Raw genomic sequence first — 19,345 nt, forward strand, 5'->3', positions numbered from 1 at the left:
TTTACACCCCTAAATGGTGTGAAGAGTATCATTGCCTTTGATTCACGAATATTACAACAAACTTTATCACACGATCGTCTATACCATACTCGGTCTACGTGCTCTTCTAGAATTGGTCCGTTCTTATAGCGCTTGAACGACAGGTGATACCCACTAACTCTTAACAGTCTCTAAAAAAAAAAAAAACAAACCTACACATTATCCTCTCCAAACAAAAAACTTAAAAGCCCAGAACTCTTTCACAGCTCAATGGCGTCGACGATTTCTCTCACTGGTCAGATGTCAAATCTACAAGGAATAAAGCCTTGCCCTTCGTCTCCCTCCCTCTGTAACTCTCTCTCTCTCTGGCTCTCTTTTTTGTATTCTTTTGTGCAGTGTGAGAATATATGGATACAAGTATTGACTAGGATTCTGGGTTCTTTTGTGCAGTGTGGTCTATGTGGGAATAAATCATGTATTGCTCCCCTGAATTTGTTTTATGGATATGTTTTGTATATTGTGCTTTTCTGAATTTGATTTCTTGTATCAAGTGGAGGTATTAATATTGATGTGGGTCTTTTGTGGTTGAAAGTTTCGTGAAGTTGAGCACCATTATGGGTCTAACGAGTGCTTTGGTTTTGGTGGGGTTAAAGCAGTTTCTCCTGACAGAAATGGGTTATCTGTGAAAATGACTGTGGTTTACACAATAGGTGGATGTTTTAGTTTCACAAAACTAAGAACCTAAAAAAAAAAAAAACGTGTTTTTGACACAAGATCTCTCTGTACAAATAATGTGGGATGACGCAACAATCTTTGATGAGTAGAGAAAAACTAATCGAAATTGGTATGAAAAGAAAACATGGCTCTTACTCATGTTAATTCTAATCAAATGCATTGACGCTGTCTTGAGTTTCTTTCTTTCTTTCTGTTTTTTTTTAATGTCCGTTGAATGTGCTTTAGGACACTATGCCAAAGAAAATTTTGGTCTTCAACTTCTCTGTAATGGTTCATTCTTTAAGTTCGCAACTTCCAGTTATTTTATAACGATTCTAGCTTTCCAAACCGTGTATTTGAATAATTTATGATAGTAAAAAGAGTTGTTTGTAACCTACTCTTGTCCTGCTCATTACAGGTAACCTAACTTCAAATGCCAATTTAGTGGGTATACAGATGCTATCTCGACGTCGTCAGGGAAAATCTGGGCATAATCATAGATCCCTCCGTGTGTACAGTCTATTCGGAGGAAAAAAGGAAACGAATGATCAGAGTGGAGATGCGCCTTCAAAGGTTAATGGAGTTTACTTTTGTCTTCTCAGCAAACAGTATGTGTTGGTTCTAAAACATGATCACATAGGTTGACACTAACTATTGAACATCTAGAGTAACTTTGTTTGCGGGGGTGTATTGAAGGCCTTGAAAAACCTCTAAACCCAGTTTTGTGATAATTTTGATTAAGTCAGAGGTTTCTCTGGTGCATGCCAGTGAGAAAGCCAGGAAGGAAATAACATATGCATATACTGAAACTCATCTAAATCTATGTTATGTAATAATATTTGTCCTAACAAAGGCTGGTATGTTGGGTTCTGATAAGATGAAGCTTGTTTGTCTGGCTTTATCTGTTGCCTATTTTGGAACTTGTAGAAGTGCCTGCCTTTATTTTCTTAAAGAGTGGAGAAATATAAGGCCATTTGCCATTTTTTCTTAAATTTAATCTCTGTATTACCCTCTAGGTTTCCATAAGCATTTACACAGACATGCACAGAGACATACAAGAGATGTGTTCTGTTTTAAAATCACAACCATGCCTGAGTAAGATCTTGGAAAGTTGCTGGTCGTCCACATCATAGGTTTTAAATTCATCCCTGAAAACAAATTAATTTCCTTATGGACAATAGTGTCTGAGATTTGAAAGCAAAAGAAAAAGAATTGTTTGAAGAGGAGCTGGTCTGAGATTTGAAAGCAAACGAAAAAGAATTGTTTGAAGAGGAGCTGGCTTGTGAGATAGAGAATTTAAAAATCTGAATTTCTTTTTTATCACAACAGCACGATGCTTTCATTTTCTTTCTCTAGATGTTGGAGTGACGAATTGCTTTAAACAGGAACTTCTTATTACATGAATGCTTCTTGGACTGACAAGAAAACACTCTATATCATTGTATTCAATCATAAAGCAATTCCTCAGAGGTGTCTCGAGTTTTTGATGATATTGCTTAGAGGAGCCAAGTTTTTGGTGATATTGCAATACCTAAATAAGTCATATAAAGTATTGAATTATATGGTTTAAAAGTGCCTGAGGAGTCAGAATACTCTTTTTGGTGTAGCCTGGGACTGAACACTTATATGTTGCATCCTTCTCAACTTCTCCTTAGCAGAACAAGTATGGAATTATACCCTAGTGTGTGATGATTTGTTCCCTTGACAGTGAGATCTACAGGGGGATATAGGGTGAATTTGTTCGCAGTCTTAAATCAAATTTATAGGGACTATTAATTTTATTGGTGTTATGTAGTTTATTTGCATGATGACATGGAGTTGGACTCATATCTGTGAACTTAGACTAATATTACTTTGCTCGTTGACTTTAGGCAGGAATTTTTGGAAACATGCAGAACCTTTACGAGACAGTTAAGAAAGCACAAATGGTTGTCCAAGTTGAGGCAGTACGGGTGCAAAAAGAACTTGCTGCGTAGGATTATATGTTACACCTATTGCATCTGAATTTTTACTCTCTGTGTATCTGTCTGTGAAGTCTTCATTTTGTTTTTTATCATTTTGTTATGCAGAACAGAGTTTGATGGTTACTGTGAAGGTGAGCTAATCAAGGTATTTTAGTCCCTCTCTGCCTGTCTGTCTCTCTGTGTGTTTGTGTGTGTGCTTGCACTTGAGTGTTTGTAATTTGCTTTTGGACATTAATATGGTGAACTGGTAAAGTCATTTGTTAGGTCAATCATTTGCTCGTGTTTGAATGAGGACAAAATTTTGCTTTAGCTTTTGACTTGGTTTGCCTTCGAAAGAGCTCGCAAAACATAGAAAATTTGTTTATGTTATATTGTTTTCAGTGGGATTCGAGGCAAATTTTTGTTTTTGTGGATAGAGCCATTTAAAAGCTAGATCAGAATCATTGTGCAAAACAGTAAGATCATGTAGACATTTTACTTGGTGTAATTTGATATCTTTGTTATGATTCTGTACATGACAAAGATATACTTCCAAATTTCCAATATTGTGAAAAGAAAGGGTGATGACTAAAAATGTCATAGTACCTTGTGGAATGATTTTGTTTTTCATGGATGTTTGTTTTAGCTTTTGAACGTCAGCTGCTGCTCAATTCTACGGCAGGACTGCTTTTCCCATCTTAATGATGTTTCCTCTTGTATACTTCCAGTGTACTTAGAGGTGTCTTTACACTTTTAATGATAATTATCGATTACTTATAAAAGAAAAATAATGTTAGGAACTGCTTCAAATGATTTGAGTCACCTTGTAGTATTGCAAGCCTTAATTTATTTCTTCAATGAACTTCACAGTAGTTCTTAACTTATGTTTGTAGGTAACACTGTCAGGAAACCAGCAACCTGTTCGCACAGAGATCACTGAGGCTGCAATGGAATTAGGACCAGAGGCAAGTATATCCAATTCACACATTCTTTTGACTTCATCTTTCTATTAGTTTTTTTCCGCCAAAAAAAATTACAAATAGATAAACACAACTCAATATGTCATACACCATTACGGGATTGGACTTGTGACTTCACACTCTGGCCCTTGTTTATTGGGCAGGTGATGCCATTGGATCCAAAGACCATTGGAAAATAAAATGCAAAATGTATTCTTATAGTGTGATCTTATCACACCTTGGAATTTGTTATACGTGCCTGTTTAGTTCTCCCTTGGAAGTTGAACTCATTCATATCTTGTACATGATCTGATATGAAATCTAATATCTTTAGTGGGGCCATAGAATTTCATGGAACAAAGCTTCTTCTTTTTTTTCCAAAATTTTTATGATGACAACTACTGTACTTCATTTGTCCGATTGACTTGTTTGGACTTTGGACTTCTTGGAACGACTAGGGCCATTAAATTCCCATGAGACAACAAAATGGGCCATGAGGCAATTATACTTAAATCTTGGATGAGGTGTTTCCTGTTTGCCTTCTCATTTCCTTGTCTTTGTACCTGGATGGGGATGTCGATTGCAGGCAACGACTATGGTTTCAGTCTTTGACTCAAAAGTTATGGAGAATTTCATGGAAAGAGGGGGCTTTTGTTTATTTTTTTATTTATTTACTTTTTTCTCTTTGGGGGGAATCAAAAAATACTTCGGAGAATACTTACTGAAGAAACACATCAAACATAATCTGAATAATCTTTTATTTTCTCTGCCAAAATATTGAACTAAGCTGGATTTAAAGCTCCGCATTTTCAAAATGATGACCTTTTGATTTTTAGGCTCAAATATATGCTCATCTAGTGAACCAGTAGTTATCAAGTGCATATCTGGAAACACCTATAGAAATTTGGGAAGCGGTTTTAGACTATTTAGTTGTTTAACTTGGGTTTGGGCAATCCTTCCAACTGGGCAGTATCTTTGAAGATGGAGGGAGTAGTTTTAAGTATCCAATTGGTTTGAGTTCTATAATCCTTCCTGACGGGGCAAATGATTAATTTGATGTAGAGTAATGCTACTTTTCACACCCATTTCATGCCGGCTGATGTAGCGTGTTTTAAGTGGCAAACTCTTATTCTTTTAAGTGGCTGTCATGAGAAGTCACTTACACCACATTACTACAACCAGTATGAAATGAGTGTGAAGAGTAGCATTATTCTTTTGGTGTATAGGTTGCTATTTAAGACTTACAAATACATTTTGCTTTATGTGCAGAAACTTTCACTTTTAGTTACTGAGGCATACAAGGATGCACACCAGAAGAGTGTCCAGGTGAGATTTCCAGTTTCTTATATAAAGAATTGAAACTCTTCCTCCATCTTTGTTATAAAACTGAAAGTCTCAGCCTTATTATTTTCTCAGGCCATGAAGGAGAGGATGAGTGATCTTGCTCAGAGCTTGGGAATGCCTCCAGGCATGGGGTGATGGATTGAAGTAAATTATATTTTCATCTCAGACTGGTATCTGAGATGCACTTCAATTTTGTATGTGAACAGAGAAGGAATACTTGTACTATGACCTTGAATCTAACAATGTTGTTTTATTCAAATTGAAGAGTAGAAATATTTGGAACCTGTGTCCAGCTAATTTTCCAGTTGTTGATTTCTACAAAATGTAAAGGGTGTGTTTTTTCTTCATTTGTAAACTTGGCTCTTGCTTCTTTTCCAAATATACTTTTTGGGCCTAGTAAGAATTGAAACTGGATTATGACATACATGGGAGAATACCAAGGTTTTAAAAATGATATGGATCTCAAACAATTTTGGCAGTATATTGTCAGCGAGTCCATATGAGACTTGCATGTTCAAATAAATTTTGAGCCGTTCAATTACTTAATAAGATAGGTGGGTTTCATGTGTACTCTTTTACATGGTTATATGTACTGTCTAAATTGTTAGCAATTTGTATAATAAATTACTGGAGATCTTTATCCTTTAAAAATCCTTACAAAGGCATGTTAAGCTAAATTTGCAGAATAATTTAAAAAAGGAAGTAATTAAAGTTGAATTTGAAAAGATGATGTTAAGACAATTTATATGACATTTATCATGTTATTTATTGAAATGAAGGTTCTCATGTGACAATCCACATAACGTTTATCTTTATAAAATATTGACGTTAACGTGTGTTTGTAAGGGAGTTGCAGTAAAAATTACTTAAATGAATCTCATGCTTGCATTGAAGAACTTGAGGAGTGACAATATTAATCCAATTTGCATCGGTCTATAACATGAAATGTAACAATTTTGTCCTTAAAATTATAAATGCTAATTTGAATGAATGATTCTATCCTACCCACCATTATGTGGAATTTCAAGTTAGTTGAAACAATTAAACAAAGAACTTCCTCAAAGATGACCAATTATCGTTGCTAATCATCTCCAAGCAATCTGTCAAGATGTAGGTAATTCTTTCCCAGCCAAAAACGATCTGAAAAGAATGTATGCTCTCTTGGGTTGAAATAGTGGAACTTCGTGCCCAGCTCCTCTCACTGTAGCAAAGGTTAACCCATTGTACACTTCTGTCCATCCTCCTACCTATAAAAGGAATTTAATTAGCAATTTTTTCTTTCAACATTTCTTTTATGAATTATGAATATCAATATTTTTGTCTGATCGCTTCGGTTTGAAATTCGGATTCTTAATAATTTGTTGCACGGATTACAATAAATATGAGTTTTTATAGGGTTTACTTATTCAAAACGTGTGGATAGACAACTTAAAATTGTTTGGACAAGTAAACTTCATATTAGCTGTCTCATATTTGCTGTCTGAATTATTAGCAATTCGAATTGTACTTTAATTTATGATACAAGTTATGGTGTTATGCCTTTTTAATTATTGATGTGACACTCTTAACTTATGTTCTGTGTACACGAGACACAAAATCTTATGTTTAAGGAAGTTGTGATTGTTTTGGAATGAAATTTTGTGATTACCTGACCACCTGAATACCATGGATACCACCTGGTTTTAATTGCAAGATTGAGATGGCTAAGAGAAAACCTAGTGGCAGTCACTGGAACTACTGAATCTGTGTCTCCGCTGCATCAAATTAGAAACAAAAGCATTAACATATATTCCATCTCCCCATCCCTTTAGTTGCACTTGAAACTTTTCAAATTAGAACAAAGTTTTCATCTAAATTTGAGCTTAATTTTTTTTTTTAATTTTTTTTTTATTTAGTAAAATATTAAATTAATTTGCGTAAAAATCCCAAAAGGGGAACGTACAGTGAATTGAAGGGATTCAGTACAACAGCAGAAGGGCTACTACCATCAGTAAATGGAGTTTCTAAAAAAAAAATGGAGTCGAGTCAGGCTTGACTCCATTTTTTATCAAGCACATTTATCATCATAGACACTATTCATCATCATTTATAAAAAAAATTAACATTAAAACATTTTAACTTTTTATATCAAATTATTCACTTTTTATTATTATTCAAATAAAAAAATCACTATAAAACAAAATTTTTTTACTTTTTCATTTTTTTTATACCAAACATTTTTATTTTTTTCATATCAATCTACATCAACTACAATGTCTAGACCAACCAATTTACCAAACAACACCTTAAATGAAGTTTTAATGTGACACTCTTTCCATAACAAAAGCATTAATGATATGGTCAAAGAGAAAAATTAAGATTTTAAAATGATCAGCAATGGAGTCTTATCAAGCACAGTCCAGCACTCAACCTTCAAATCAATCGGCTACAGAAAGTAGATGTTGTGTCATTTTTATGTGACAAGACAATCTGAAATTGATTTTTCAACTAGAGAAAGGGAAAGGTGACACGCTGTCATGCAACCAATGCTTCACTTTCAATTACTAAGAGTCAGAGGCTTAATTAATAACAAGTCTTCCTTGTTTTCCTAAGATTTATAATCAATGCCCATTTAATGTAAAAATATGGCCATTCGTGTTATGTAAATCATCTAAATTTTCGGGTAGCATTTTCAATTGTAACTTTTACTTGCTGGAACTTCTCCTTTACAGTGGAAAAGAATCCCTTCCTTCCACAAATTCTATCTGAATAAATTAAGTGCACAAAAATCTAAGAAAATTCCTTCAATAGGCTTGTTCCTTTTCGACCAAATTATCCCCATTTAAAGTAAACATTATTCCAAAATATTTTTACATTGGTTTTGTTCTTTTTTACTGTGGAAAAATCCAAAATAGAAAGGAAAATAAACCACCCAATACTTTACTTCCTGCTACTTTTAACTCTTTTAGTTTACACTTTTCTTTTTTCTTTTTTTCTGGAAAGGGTGATAGGATTGAATAAGAAATAAGAACAACAGCAATTATTTTATAATATTATAGAGGTTTTATCAGAACTTATACCTGAAAACCCAGATTCTTAGACCAGCTGCAATCAGCTCCTTGTATGTGGGTAGCAGAGAAGTTTCAGAATCGTTCCAGTTCTTTATAAGAACATCACTGCATGCCCCATACAAAATTATATTAATTTCCGAATAAGATATAAATTTCATTTCATACTAAAAAAAAAAAAAGGAAAAAAAAAAGAGTATGTAAATTACGTATATACCTGCATGCAGTCCATTTGTAAGGAATTCCAGTAACATTTGCATGCATTGCCTTCTGCACTTCCGGCCGGTTAAAATATTTCTCTGCATAATTTTCAGTACAAGGATCGTAGCCAGAAACCCTCCGACGCAAAAGAGTATTTTTGAGCCTCATAGGCTTCATTGTAGTGTTGGGCAACGCCAAGCAAGATGGTGTATATATACTGTATTGATCGATGTCTCCGAACTCATGGTTCATGGCATAACTCACTGAATCATCACATTTCTGTGACGTTTTTTCCTCCTTGAAATTGCAGTGCTTGAGAATTGAATGGTAGCTTGTGTCTGATATCATTGCATGGCTCCACCAAAATGTAACGGTTCCAATGCTGTCGTAATAGTTGTCTGTTACGCCATTTCCCACCTGCATGCATTACAATTTCATTTAAAAACTTCGGAAAATGTTTAGGGTATTATAGTTTTCATTATTGTTTTTTACAAACCGATAACGTGAGTTGGCACCTAAGTTGTAACAATTCACATTTTAGTAATTGATACGACAAATATTACGTATACTGTCACGTGACACTTCACGTTTTAGTTGTTGATGTGGTAAATGCATGCCACATGAATTAAAACATCAGTTTATAAAAAATTTATAGTAAAACTTTAATACCATTACCAACATTGTAGATGGATTAACTTACAATGAAGCCTTTAAGGTTGATGAGGGGATGCATGTTTGCTTTATTGTAATCGACAATTTTCTTTGCCAACTGAGGAACATAATGCCCTATTAGAAAAGAGTAAAAACATTAGCTTATATATATGTAATTAGTAATTAAGAATTCTTGAGAAAGTAATTAATAGGTTAATTACTAGTTGTTGCTTATATATACCAGCATAGCTTTCCCCAGCAATATAGAATTCTCTATATTTGTATTGTGGAAACCGTGACATCCATCTAATTAGAAAGACTAGAGCATCCTGAGCTGTGTCACAAAATTGGTAACCAATTAGGCTTCAATTAAGAAATAATTTTATACCAACAAAACAATAATATTATATAATCTTCATTGATTTGTTATTACCCGTCCGTTTGTCTCCAGAATCTTCAAGGTCGGAGCTTGTATTTGTGTAAGAGAAACCAACACCAGCAGGCGATTCAAGAAACAATATATTTGCTTCTTTAAAGCATAAAAAAGTAATTAGAGTTAGATATTTTAGAAACAAACTAAGACAAAGTTTACCAACTAGCTGCTTTAACAATTCAGTACGCATGGACGAAATACACTAATTAAATATGCTAATTAAAAAAGTTTTTATAAGAATTCTTTTTTACTGGAGGAGAGCTTGGGAGGGCATTGAGTCCATCTTTGTTGTTAAAGATATTACAGCTTTGAGTACTGATTCACAGCACGTTGGGCGTGCATGAATAGTCATGCACGTCCAGCTAAATTTTATTTTTTTTAATATTTTAATTATAAAAAAAAAAATTAGCTGGGCGTGCGTGCTGTTTAGCATCACCCTACAACTTTTATTATAAATTTCTTATAAACTGACGTGATACTTATAATCATGCCAACCACTAAACAATTTAATTTTGATTAATTTTTTTCTTCCATGTGGTGCCATGTAGTACATATAAATTGCTATATTAGTTTGTAAAGAAATTATAGTAAAAACTGTAATAACTCAAATATTTTTCTTAATTATTTACTAATATAAGAGCTAAAAAAAAGGGTCATAAAAGTCATGGTCATGGTGTCTTAATCATCCCTTTTTTTTTTGGTCATATAATAGAAGTTTGATTGGTAGCTAGCTAGCTATAGTAGAAGTTTGTCAACCATTTGACCGAGATGGATAGACTTGCATGTTGATGTTGTCTATGCGTGATCCATGTGATGATGATTAATGCATGTGCCATATATGAACATGTTCTAATTAAATTCTCCACAATATAATTAAATTCATCAAAAGAACAAAATGAATAATATTTAATGGTAGCTGTTACCTGTATTCCACGCATACTTGCTGAGATAAAGAGATGCACCAGTTCTGTTAATTCTAAATGGCCCGATTTCCTCTGATGCTCCATATGCTACTGATGAACAACCTGGTCCTGCATAATTCCACAATTTATTATTAGATAATTGCAACCTGCCCTGCATAATTACACTATTTATAATTATATAATTGTGGTCAATCTCTTGAGATCAGCATAAATCTTGTTTTGAGCGTAGCAATAAAAGAAAAGATAAAATATACTGCTTGTACTTCAATACAAAGCTCAAATCGGGAAACAAGCTTAGACTGATTTATAAAATTAAACTTTTTTTTAAAGTTAAATTTCTAATTCTGTCTTTGGAAAATTATGCAAATAAACGTTTGTAATTAATACACTTAATATGAATAATTCATCTTAACATAGAATTAACATTTTGTGATGTCATAATTAAAGTTTAATATAATATCCCACTTTATTAATTTGCTAGGTGTACGTAAATAGATAACTAATACCAGCACCGACAAATCAAAGCAGCTCCATCCCATATATCTATAGTCAAGTTCCTGTAAACATTAGGTGTTGATTTGACTGCATAATATCTGTACAACTTTTTCACAAACATGTATACTATTTGCCTCTGCAAGACTGCAATAATCAAAGTCGAAACCTACCCATTTAAAATTATATATTTTATTCTATGGGATGTCAGCTTCCATGCACTATTTCAGGCACAATTAATGTTAAGGAAAACAATCTCTACAGTGGAAACCAGACAATTCAGGCAAAACAGAAATTATCTACCGCCACCTACCATGAACGATTCATTGAACAGATCCTCTTACTGTAGATTCCTAAAACGATTCTCAATTTTTGTCTATATATAGCACATACAGTCTATATATATATATATATATATATATATGTAACAAGAAAATTATGGAATTAATAGAGATTTTTTCTTTTTTAATTGATTAAGGAAAAAGGGTTACAAAATATTTTCTATTCTTAATCTAAAATGAATAGAGAATGAACTATCTTAAAATCGAAAAAGGGATGAGTTTTTCAACAATAAATAAAAAATAAACTAAAATAGTGTAAAAATAATTATAAAGCTTAAAAAATAGGTCAAACAAGTGATCTGATCCTCTCAAAGGATCGCACAAAGTGATTACAGAAGCAAAAGATACACAGATTAAGACGAACTTATTTAAACCTTCACATAAAATAGAGTTATTTGTTCATATCATCTTCATTTTTTTTTTTTTTTTTTTTTTTTATGGTAACCTAAATATTTTAGTATTAAACTCACTTAGAAGAGCTTGAGCATACTATAAGAGGAATTGTAAAAGTATTAATTAAATAGTTAAATTTATTTTTTTGTCAATTTAAATTTTTTAAAACTTGTGACTGAACTAACTATCCTCGTGACTAATGTTATTTAGTAAATTGTTTAAAATAATCATATAATTAGAATGACATAATAATAAAAATCAGTCTTTTATTTTTTCTTTTTACAAATCTTAATTAAATGACTGATTTTCACAGTGATACTTTCTTCCAAGACCCGCTCTATCCATATCCTAACATGATTTGGAAGTACTTCTTGTTTTTTTATCTCACATTTCCTGGTCCCAAAAGGGGAAAAAAGCTTAATAACCCTACATCATCATCATCACCACCATTGGTGACTTCTGAATGCGCGTGCTTCAAAGATGGAAGTACACACAGAGCGAGTGTGAATATCCACAAGAGAGAAAGAAAGAGAGAGATAGAGAGACAGAGACAAAGGCATCTTTTGCAAGGACAATATGGAAAGATCAGAAAAGTTGATCAAGCGAAAAAGTAGGTTCACTTTTGAGCAGAATTTGGTGTTTTCTCTCCCCCCAACAACCTCATTCACAGACAAACAGAAGAAAAAAAATTCACTGAGGTAAAGGAGTAGTGCTTTAGAAAAGAGAGAATAAACGTCAGTTTTGGAAGGAATGAGGCCTATATACAGACACAGAGAGATCACGAGAGGACCCATGTGGCTGTTTTTTTCTCCATGGTGGGTGCAGTGGTTCACTACCCGATTGATGGTGATTGTTGGCGCACACTAGCCTGGTTTAGTGCCTGCCTGCTAATGTGCTCCATCTCATGGTTGATGGGAGGCATAGATAGAAACAGAAGGGTCTTGACTCTTGAAGTTGTGTTCAAGCTAGGACACGTGGGGTGGTGACACGTGCAAAGTATATAGTTTAATTACATATTTATTGGCAGCCACAAATAGTTTGCTCAATCATTTTGCCATCAACAACATTATCCAAAATTAATTAAGATTGTCTTTATAACCACATAATACTAAACTAATAATTGAGTATTGACTTTTAATAATTACGATTCAAAGCATATGAAATATTTGTGTGAAATGTAACATTATTCACGATAATGTTACATTTACACATGATGAAATAATTAAGTAACAGAAATTAATAAATTCATTTACTTAATTGATTTCTGGAAAGCAACTAATTCGATCATGGCTTGTCTTTAAATCTTGTCCTTGCATGCCTTGCAACTTGTCAATGTTTGATTAGTTATTTTGAAAAAGACAAGTCTTTCAATGCCTTTAATGGCTTCTGCAAGTGTCAAATGGAGAGTGTTCCCCAAAAGGAAAAGAAAAAGAACAACTTTTATACATAATATAGTCGGTGGAAAAATAAAAGTGAGAAAATAAGATGAAGAAAACTTGCCTCCGTTGAGCCAAAGAACAAGCGGTTTCTTCTCGGGAAAAGCAGTGGCTTCGGTCAACCAGTAGAAGAGAGCTCGGCCATGTTGCTCGTTGACCGGAATGTAGCCGGAAAATTGAGAAAACGTGACCGGTGGTTGTCCGGGGAGAGCTGAAATTCGATCCAGCTCTTGTTGTTTTGGGACGGCAGAGATGGCGGCGGCGGTTGAAGAGCAAAAGAGTAAGGAGATGAAGAGAAGGAATGCCATTGTCTCTCTCTCTCTCTCTCTCTCTCTCTCTCTCTCTCTGTGTTTGTTCTTCAAGTGAAGTGAAGAGAAATTTGATGGGTCAATTATAGGTTAGTAGGGTTGGGGTTGCAGCTGATGTTGCTGCATTGCTACACAACTGCAAGTTGGGCTGCTCTGTGGACCTTCTAGCTCATTCTATATCTCTCCCGATTTAGAGAGAGAGAGAGAAGAGGTGGTTGGTCCTACAAGGCAATTGATACCTGATCAGAGCTTAGTTAATAACCCAGAAGCAGAATCATAAATGCATCACAAGAGAAGTAACTTAAGGATAAAGATGCAATGTGCGAATTAGGAAATATGACAATTTTCATTTCAAATGAACTAGATAAGATTCAGTTAGGTATAGTGGAGGGGTATTTTTGTCTTTTTATTTTTTGAGGGAATAAAAATATCATTCCACTATAAGTAATTGGATATTATTCAGTTCATTTAAAATGGAGAGTATCTTAAGTCGGATCTCTATATTTTATTTGAACTGAATAATATCCAGTTAGTATTTTTATCTCCTCATAAAGATAAAAATAGTTATTCAATATAACTAATCGGATATTATTCAGTTCAAATGAAATGGAGAGGATGTTGTTCCCTCATTGATAGCCTTGTTTCCGGTGTTAATGAGGTCAAATGAGACAAATTTACCCTTTGATTTTCAAAATTCTTTAATTTTTTCAACGAGAAATGCTAAACAAATTCTCACCTTTATACTTTCAAGTGTTTGTATCCTAACTTAGCGGTCATTAAAAATAACTATCGTATTCAGAATCTAACGATAATCTATCGAAAATTTAATGATAATTTTCGCTGACCAATCATTTGTTTTAGCATTAATTCCCACTTTCTCAAAAAAAAATTTAAAAAAAAAAAGAAATCTATTACAAATTCTGAGCAAGATAACTCATATGAGAGGTTGTGTCAAACCAATTACCTAGGTATTTGAGCTTGGCTGGCCTCTCTCCCTATATTGTACATTAAATTATCGGTTTGATAATGAATATGCCAAGCTCTCAATTTTTTCGAATTTCTAATATTTTTACTTTATATATCACATTAATAAATTGTTATTATTATTATTCAAATAAAAATTCATTTAAAACAAAACTTTTTTACATATATCTAGTTACTATATATCACTTCAATCACTTCCCAACTAAAAATTACTTACTTAACATTATCATGTAGAGTTAGGATGTAAACTCAAGACAGCCACTCTGATACTATGTTAAATTATCATGTAATCTAAAACTGATAAGTAATTTTTAACTTATCCATTTAATTAATTAATATATTAACTCTCTCTCTAGTGGTCCTAAATATATATAAAGAGAGAGAGAGAGAGAGAGAGAGGATATTGGAGGTGAATTTGATGTGGGGTTGGAAGTCTTATGACCTCCATCGGCCTGCACCTTTTGATTCTTTGGCTATGGCATATAAGACAAGAGGCGTTGGAGGCCTGGTCTATTAAGGACTGCTCATTAGCCAACACAGAAGTCTCCATCACCTCATAATTTCTCTTGGGGTAGTAAAGCCCCTAAGATTCTTAAACATATGGTGCAGGTCAAAATCCCTGAAATTTTTCCAAGGAAAAAAAAAAAAAAAAAAAAAAACTCTTTCGAATTCAACGACAAAACCAAACTAACTTGGACAACGACATCATTGATTGTTTTTTCCATTATTGGACAGATGTCTGTTAATCAACTTCAATCTTTAATTAGCAGATTAATTAATAATGTAAATGGGATTGATTACCCGTTTGGTGGGGTTGTACGTGAAAGAAAAAACTTGTCTGTTTAGTGGATGTGATGTGGAGGAGTTAAAAGGTTTGGCCATCCTTCAACAAATTATCATATTTTATATATAAACGTGCAATGAAAGTGGTTCAACAAATTTGATTGGTCAAATTTAATTAATTAGCAGACCTAGCTAAAAGACAAGTTTTATTATACCTTTCTTGCACATCAGGAATCAAGGTATATATATATATATATATAGTGCAATTATTTCATTAATCGGAGTTTGGTTGCATTAATTTTGCCTAAGTAAGAATGATGACATTTATACACACTTAATTAAAAGTAGATTACAGAGCAAAGAAGCAAAGGTACTTTATGTGACATCATTATATTATAGTTTGTCAATAATTTAAAGATCAAGCTTGTCCTTAATTTACTAATTAAGGTGAAAAAAAAAAAGAATAGGGATGGTACATATAGAAATAGATTTTAGCTTGTACATTTGGACTAGTAGAAACTAGAAACTCCTAAACAAATGGCATATATATATATACATATTTTTTTAATAGCATGTAAGTTATTATATGTTTTTTTAATAACATTCATAAGAAAGCATGTGATTCTCACGTGATTAAAGACAAGTGCCATTTGTGTAAAGACTGGTTGTAAGAACTCTTACAATTTAATTTGTAGGAAATTTTTATCCAAAATAAAATATTAGACGAATTCATATCTTGATACCCACTCTCAAACACTTATTTAGTTGATTGGGTACTGCCTTTTTTTTTTTTTTTTTTTTTTTTAATTTTTTTTTTTAAAAAAAGTATATACTACAAATTTTATTATATTTTTTTTAGAAGTATTTTTTTTTTCAAAAGAGTTTTGTGGTTTGTTTTAGAAAGTGTATTAATGATAAAGTTGGCTACATTTGAAAATCCTTTTACCTAATACGATCAGGATCTCCTATAATTTTTTAAAAAATTGTAGATTCTTGAATTAAATAATTTAGACCGTTTCTAAATATCGAAACGGTTAGAAAACACCACATATTAAAAATGTGGCATATTATCGAGGTAACCGTAAATAATTTTCCTCTCAAAATACTATTTCCTCATTTTTGCAGAGATGCTACTTCTCTAGAAAATGAAAAGACAATTTTTGGCCCAAATTTTTTTACAACATAGTGAGCAAGAACCTGATGAAAATATACTCAATTCTTAATTGTAAAATGCCACATTTTTAATATGTAACATTTTTTTAAATGTTTCAATACTTAAAACGGCATAAATTTCATAATTTGATAACCTACAAGATCTTAGATCCGATTTGGTCAAACACTCAAAAGTCTTAAAACGGTAGGTTTCTTCCAAAATTCCCCTCCCCCATTTATGATCACAAATTATAAATATAGCTGCACTTGTTGACCAATATAGATGAGATCGATCTCTCCAGTCTCCATGAGCACCACATGGTCTGACAATGGTGATTGAATTAATACTCCAATAGTAGTGATCAGTCTGACCTAATTATATATATAGTCGTTGCTTCTTCCTCTAAAACTCTTACTATTATAGTCTTATAGATGCATGAGATCGATCTCTTCCATGATTTCCGAAATGCTGTTTCCTCACATTAATCCTCGTGCCTTCTGCAAGCGTGCAAAACCTCTCTGTACCATGGGGAACATCACTGTCCAGGAAGCTTCTCCTTCCTTCTTTATTCTCAAGAAGATGATGAATATATATGTTTCCATCTCCAACAGTGGCATTCAATGTTCATGCACCGGTGACATATATAATAAAAAATGGTGGAAGAGAAATTAATTTTTGAGGGCATACTTTATATAAAACATATATTTTTGAGGGATTTTTTAAATTTTTTTTGGAGAACTAATTTATGGAGCCCCTCAAGCGATAATTAAGTTAGTTTCGCCCCTATATATGGCGTACGTAGTTCTTGAACAAACGATAATTGATATGATTATTTTGAACTTGTCAAATATCAAGATCATTGAAATTAAAATCTGTCTTGTTAAAAAACACACATAAAGTTATGGGTCTTTTTTTGTTTTAAGAGAAAAAATTTTGGGGCAATACAGCCTTTTACTACAATTTTTTTTTATAAATTCACGTGACAGTTTATATTTTATTGAAATGAATGTTGACCGTTACGTGTCAGTTCATATTTTAATAGTTGACATAATAAGTGCCACGTGAGTCCACATTTTAGTGATTAATATAGTGAATATCATGTAAACTACCATATCCGTTTGTGGGGGACTTCTAGTAATATATAGTTGTAGTACCACAATGACACTCTTTTTAATATTATATGAATATAGTAAAATGAGTTATAAATTCAATATTAATATGCATGATATATATATATATATATATATATATATATATATATAAAGAGCATATAATCTAATAGTAAACACGAGAAAATATTGGGAGTACTAATATTACGTAATTACACATACTCTCACTCTCTATCTCCCTCTTTCATATACCTTTAGGTGACATTTACTCTCATCATTGGATTTATGATAAAAGATTATTAGATTTTGTTCTAACGGTAAAAATGAGAGTCACCTAAGAGTGTGTGAGAGTAGGAGTGTATGTAGCAAGTATTAGTCTAATTAAAAATAGTTAAGTGGTGTAATTACTTGAACTCAATTCTTTTTCTCTCATATATAATATATATGGGCCGGGATTGAGGCCCGACATAATTTCTTGTCTAAATTGCTAGCCATTTACGTATTCAATTATGAGTGAATTCCTTATTTTCAAATTGCAAGTAATTCAGATAAGTAATTGTGAGAATCCAGATCCTAATACGTGAATGATGGAATTGGATGAGATCAACACCTTTCCTTATCCTTGAAGTTCCCAAGTGTTCACCTCCCTTTCCCATGCCGACATATTAATGGATAAATTAAAATGTTGATTTGTTATGATGGGCATGCATGCCCTCAACCATCCACCCATCATGTCCCAACGGCTACGGCACGGGCCGTTGACCCTTATGCTTCCCTCCAATTCGCTCTACTTTTCTCTTTCTCCACAATCAAGAAGATAAGCATGCATGGAGTTAGAGAAGAGGCTGTCTTCTATAACGAAGAATGAATTTATCCGTGGTAGACTGGTAGTAGTGACGGTGGTTTAGCGGTCTTCGAAAAATTTGTAAGTGAATGGATATATATCTATTAGGATTAGAGTTCAATTTTTGAAATCAAAATCTGCAATTCTATTATAAGTATTAGCTGCATTGAGTCTAGCTTATTGATGTCCTGATAAAGTTGGGTCAGGTTATAAGTTAAACTTCAAAAAGTATACGTAGTTCTCACTGCCTAGGCACTTCTTATGCATCTCCTAGAGGACAAGTGCTACTATAGTTATACTTAAGTAAAATAGCTACAATTAATTTATCTCGCCTACTTTTTTGCTCAAAAAATAAATAAATAAATCAGAAATTGAGGATCTTGGTTTACTTAAGATTGTTCTCAATTTAATTCAATTCAATTCAAAAAAAAAAATTCCATGCCAAAGTTTACTGATTAATGTGTTTGTTGAGAAATGCTACAACACTCTTATTCTCATATTCACACTCTCACACTTCCTGATTCGGTGTTTAAAAGTATTATTAGATCAAAATTCAATAATGATCTATTTTAAGTTTAAAGCCACATCACAGAGTATGAAAGTGAGTGTTAGAATTTAATTTAATCATTTAAATTAATCTTGAGCTTAAGCTTTGTCTCTGTCAATTCACACCCATTTCAATTAAGAGAAATTATTGGTGTCAATATTTTTCTTATATCATTTTACTAATCAACCATTAGATATTACATGTGTAATATTTAATTGAAAAGAAATATAAATTTATCTCTTCTTGATTCTTATCATCTTAAACTTTTAGGATAAATGATGATTTAATAGGGTATTAGAACAGAATGTTTTGAGTTCAAACCTTGATTTCATCAATTTCAATTAAATATTCCCCTCGGGAGTTTAAGATATAAAGTAGTCATCTAGCAAAAAACATATGTATTACTATCTAACTAAATTTGTAATGCATGTATATAAAGTTCTCTTCAGATAATGATTTTTATATCCAACAAATAATATTAACTTCATTAAGACTAAACGACATGGAGAAAGGTGGCATTTTGATCCAACTATAACAATGATATACCCGAGATCCACTCCACCAGCCCAAATCACGAGTGCAAGCTCAAGAGTCCAACTTTTGGGCTTAATGGGTTGGGCCTAAGCTACAAGCCCCAATCACATAAAGAACCATAGAAATAAGGTACAGAGGGTCTTAAGTAACCGCCAACAAGTGTAGAACCTGGCCGGTGTTGCATTAGGTAACTGCCACGTCCTGCCAGTGAGCCATAACTCAATTCC

General features: G+C 32.9%; 2 protein-coding genes across 2 annotated transcripts; one reads left to right on the plus strand and one right to left on the minus strand.

The window, feature by feature from the left end:
• The first annotated feature begins 202 nt into the window (after positions 1–202).
• LOC132185641 (nucleoid-associated protein At4g30620, chloroplastic-like) lies at positions 203–5,286 on the plus strand. The gene is made up of 7 exons (XM_059599403.1): positions 203–328; positions 1,112–1,266; positions 2,565–2,665; positions 2,763–2,802; positions 3,530–3,601; positions 4,865–4,921; positions 5,012–5,286. The coding sequence occupies exons 1-7, from the start codon at positions 250–252 to the stop codon at positions 5,072–5,074; spliced, it is 567 nt and encodes a 188-aa protein (XP_059455386.1). The 5' UTR covers positions 203–249; the 3' UTR covers positions 5,075–5,286.
• A 587-nt stretch (positions 5,287–5,873) lies between these two features.
• On the minus strand, positions 5,874–13,165 carry LOC132184287 (serine carboxypeptidase 24-like). Its single transcript, XM_059597860.1, has 9 exons — positions 12,921–13,165; positions 10,195–10,302; positions 9,272–9,367; positions 9,080–9,172; positions 8,888–8,973; positions 8,204–8,604; positions 7,999–8,094; positions 6,588–6,693; positions 5,874–6,186 (listed from the first exon to the last, which is right to left on the minus strand). Exons 1-9 carry the CDS (start codon positions 13,162–13,164, stop codon positions 6,043–6,045), a joined length of 1,374 nt encoding a protein of 457 aa, XP_059453843.1. The 5' UTR covers position 13,165; the 3' UTR covers positions 5,874–6,042.
• Between the last annotated feature and the right edge of the window lie 6,180 nt (positions 13,166–19,345).

This window comes from Corylus avellana, chromosome ca6 (genome assembly GCF_901000735.1).
Source record: "Corylus avellana chromosome ca6, CavTom2PMs-1.0".
Lineage (NCBI taxonomy): Eukaryota > Viridiplantae > Streptophyta > Magnoliopsida > Fagales > Betulaceae > Corylus > Corylus avellana.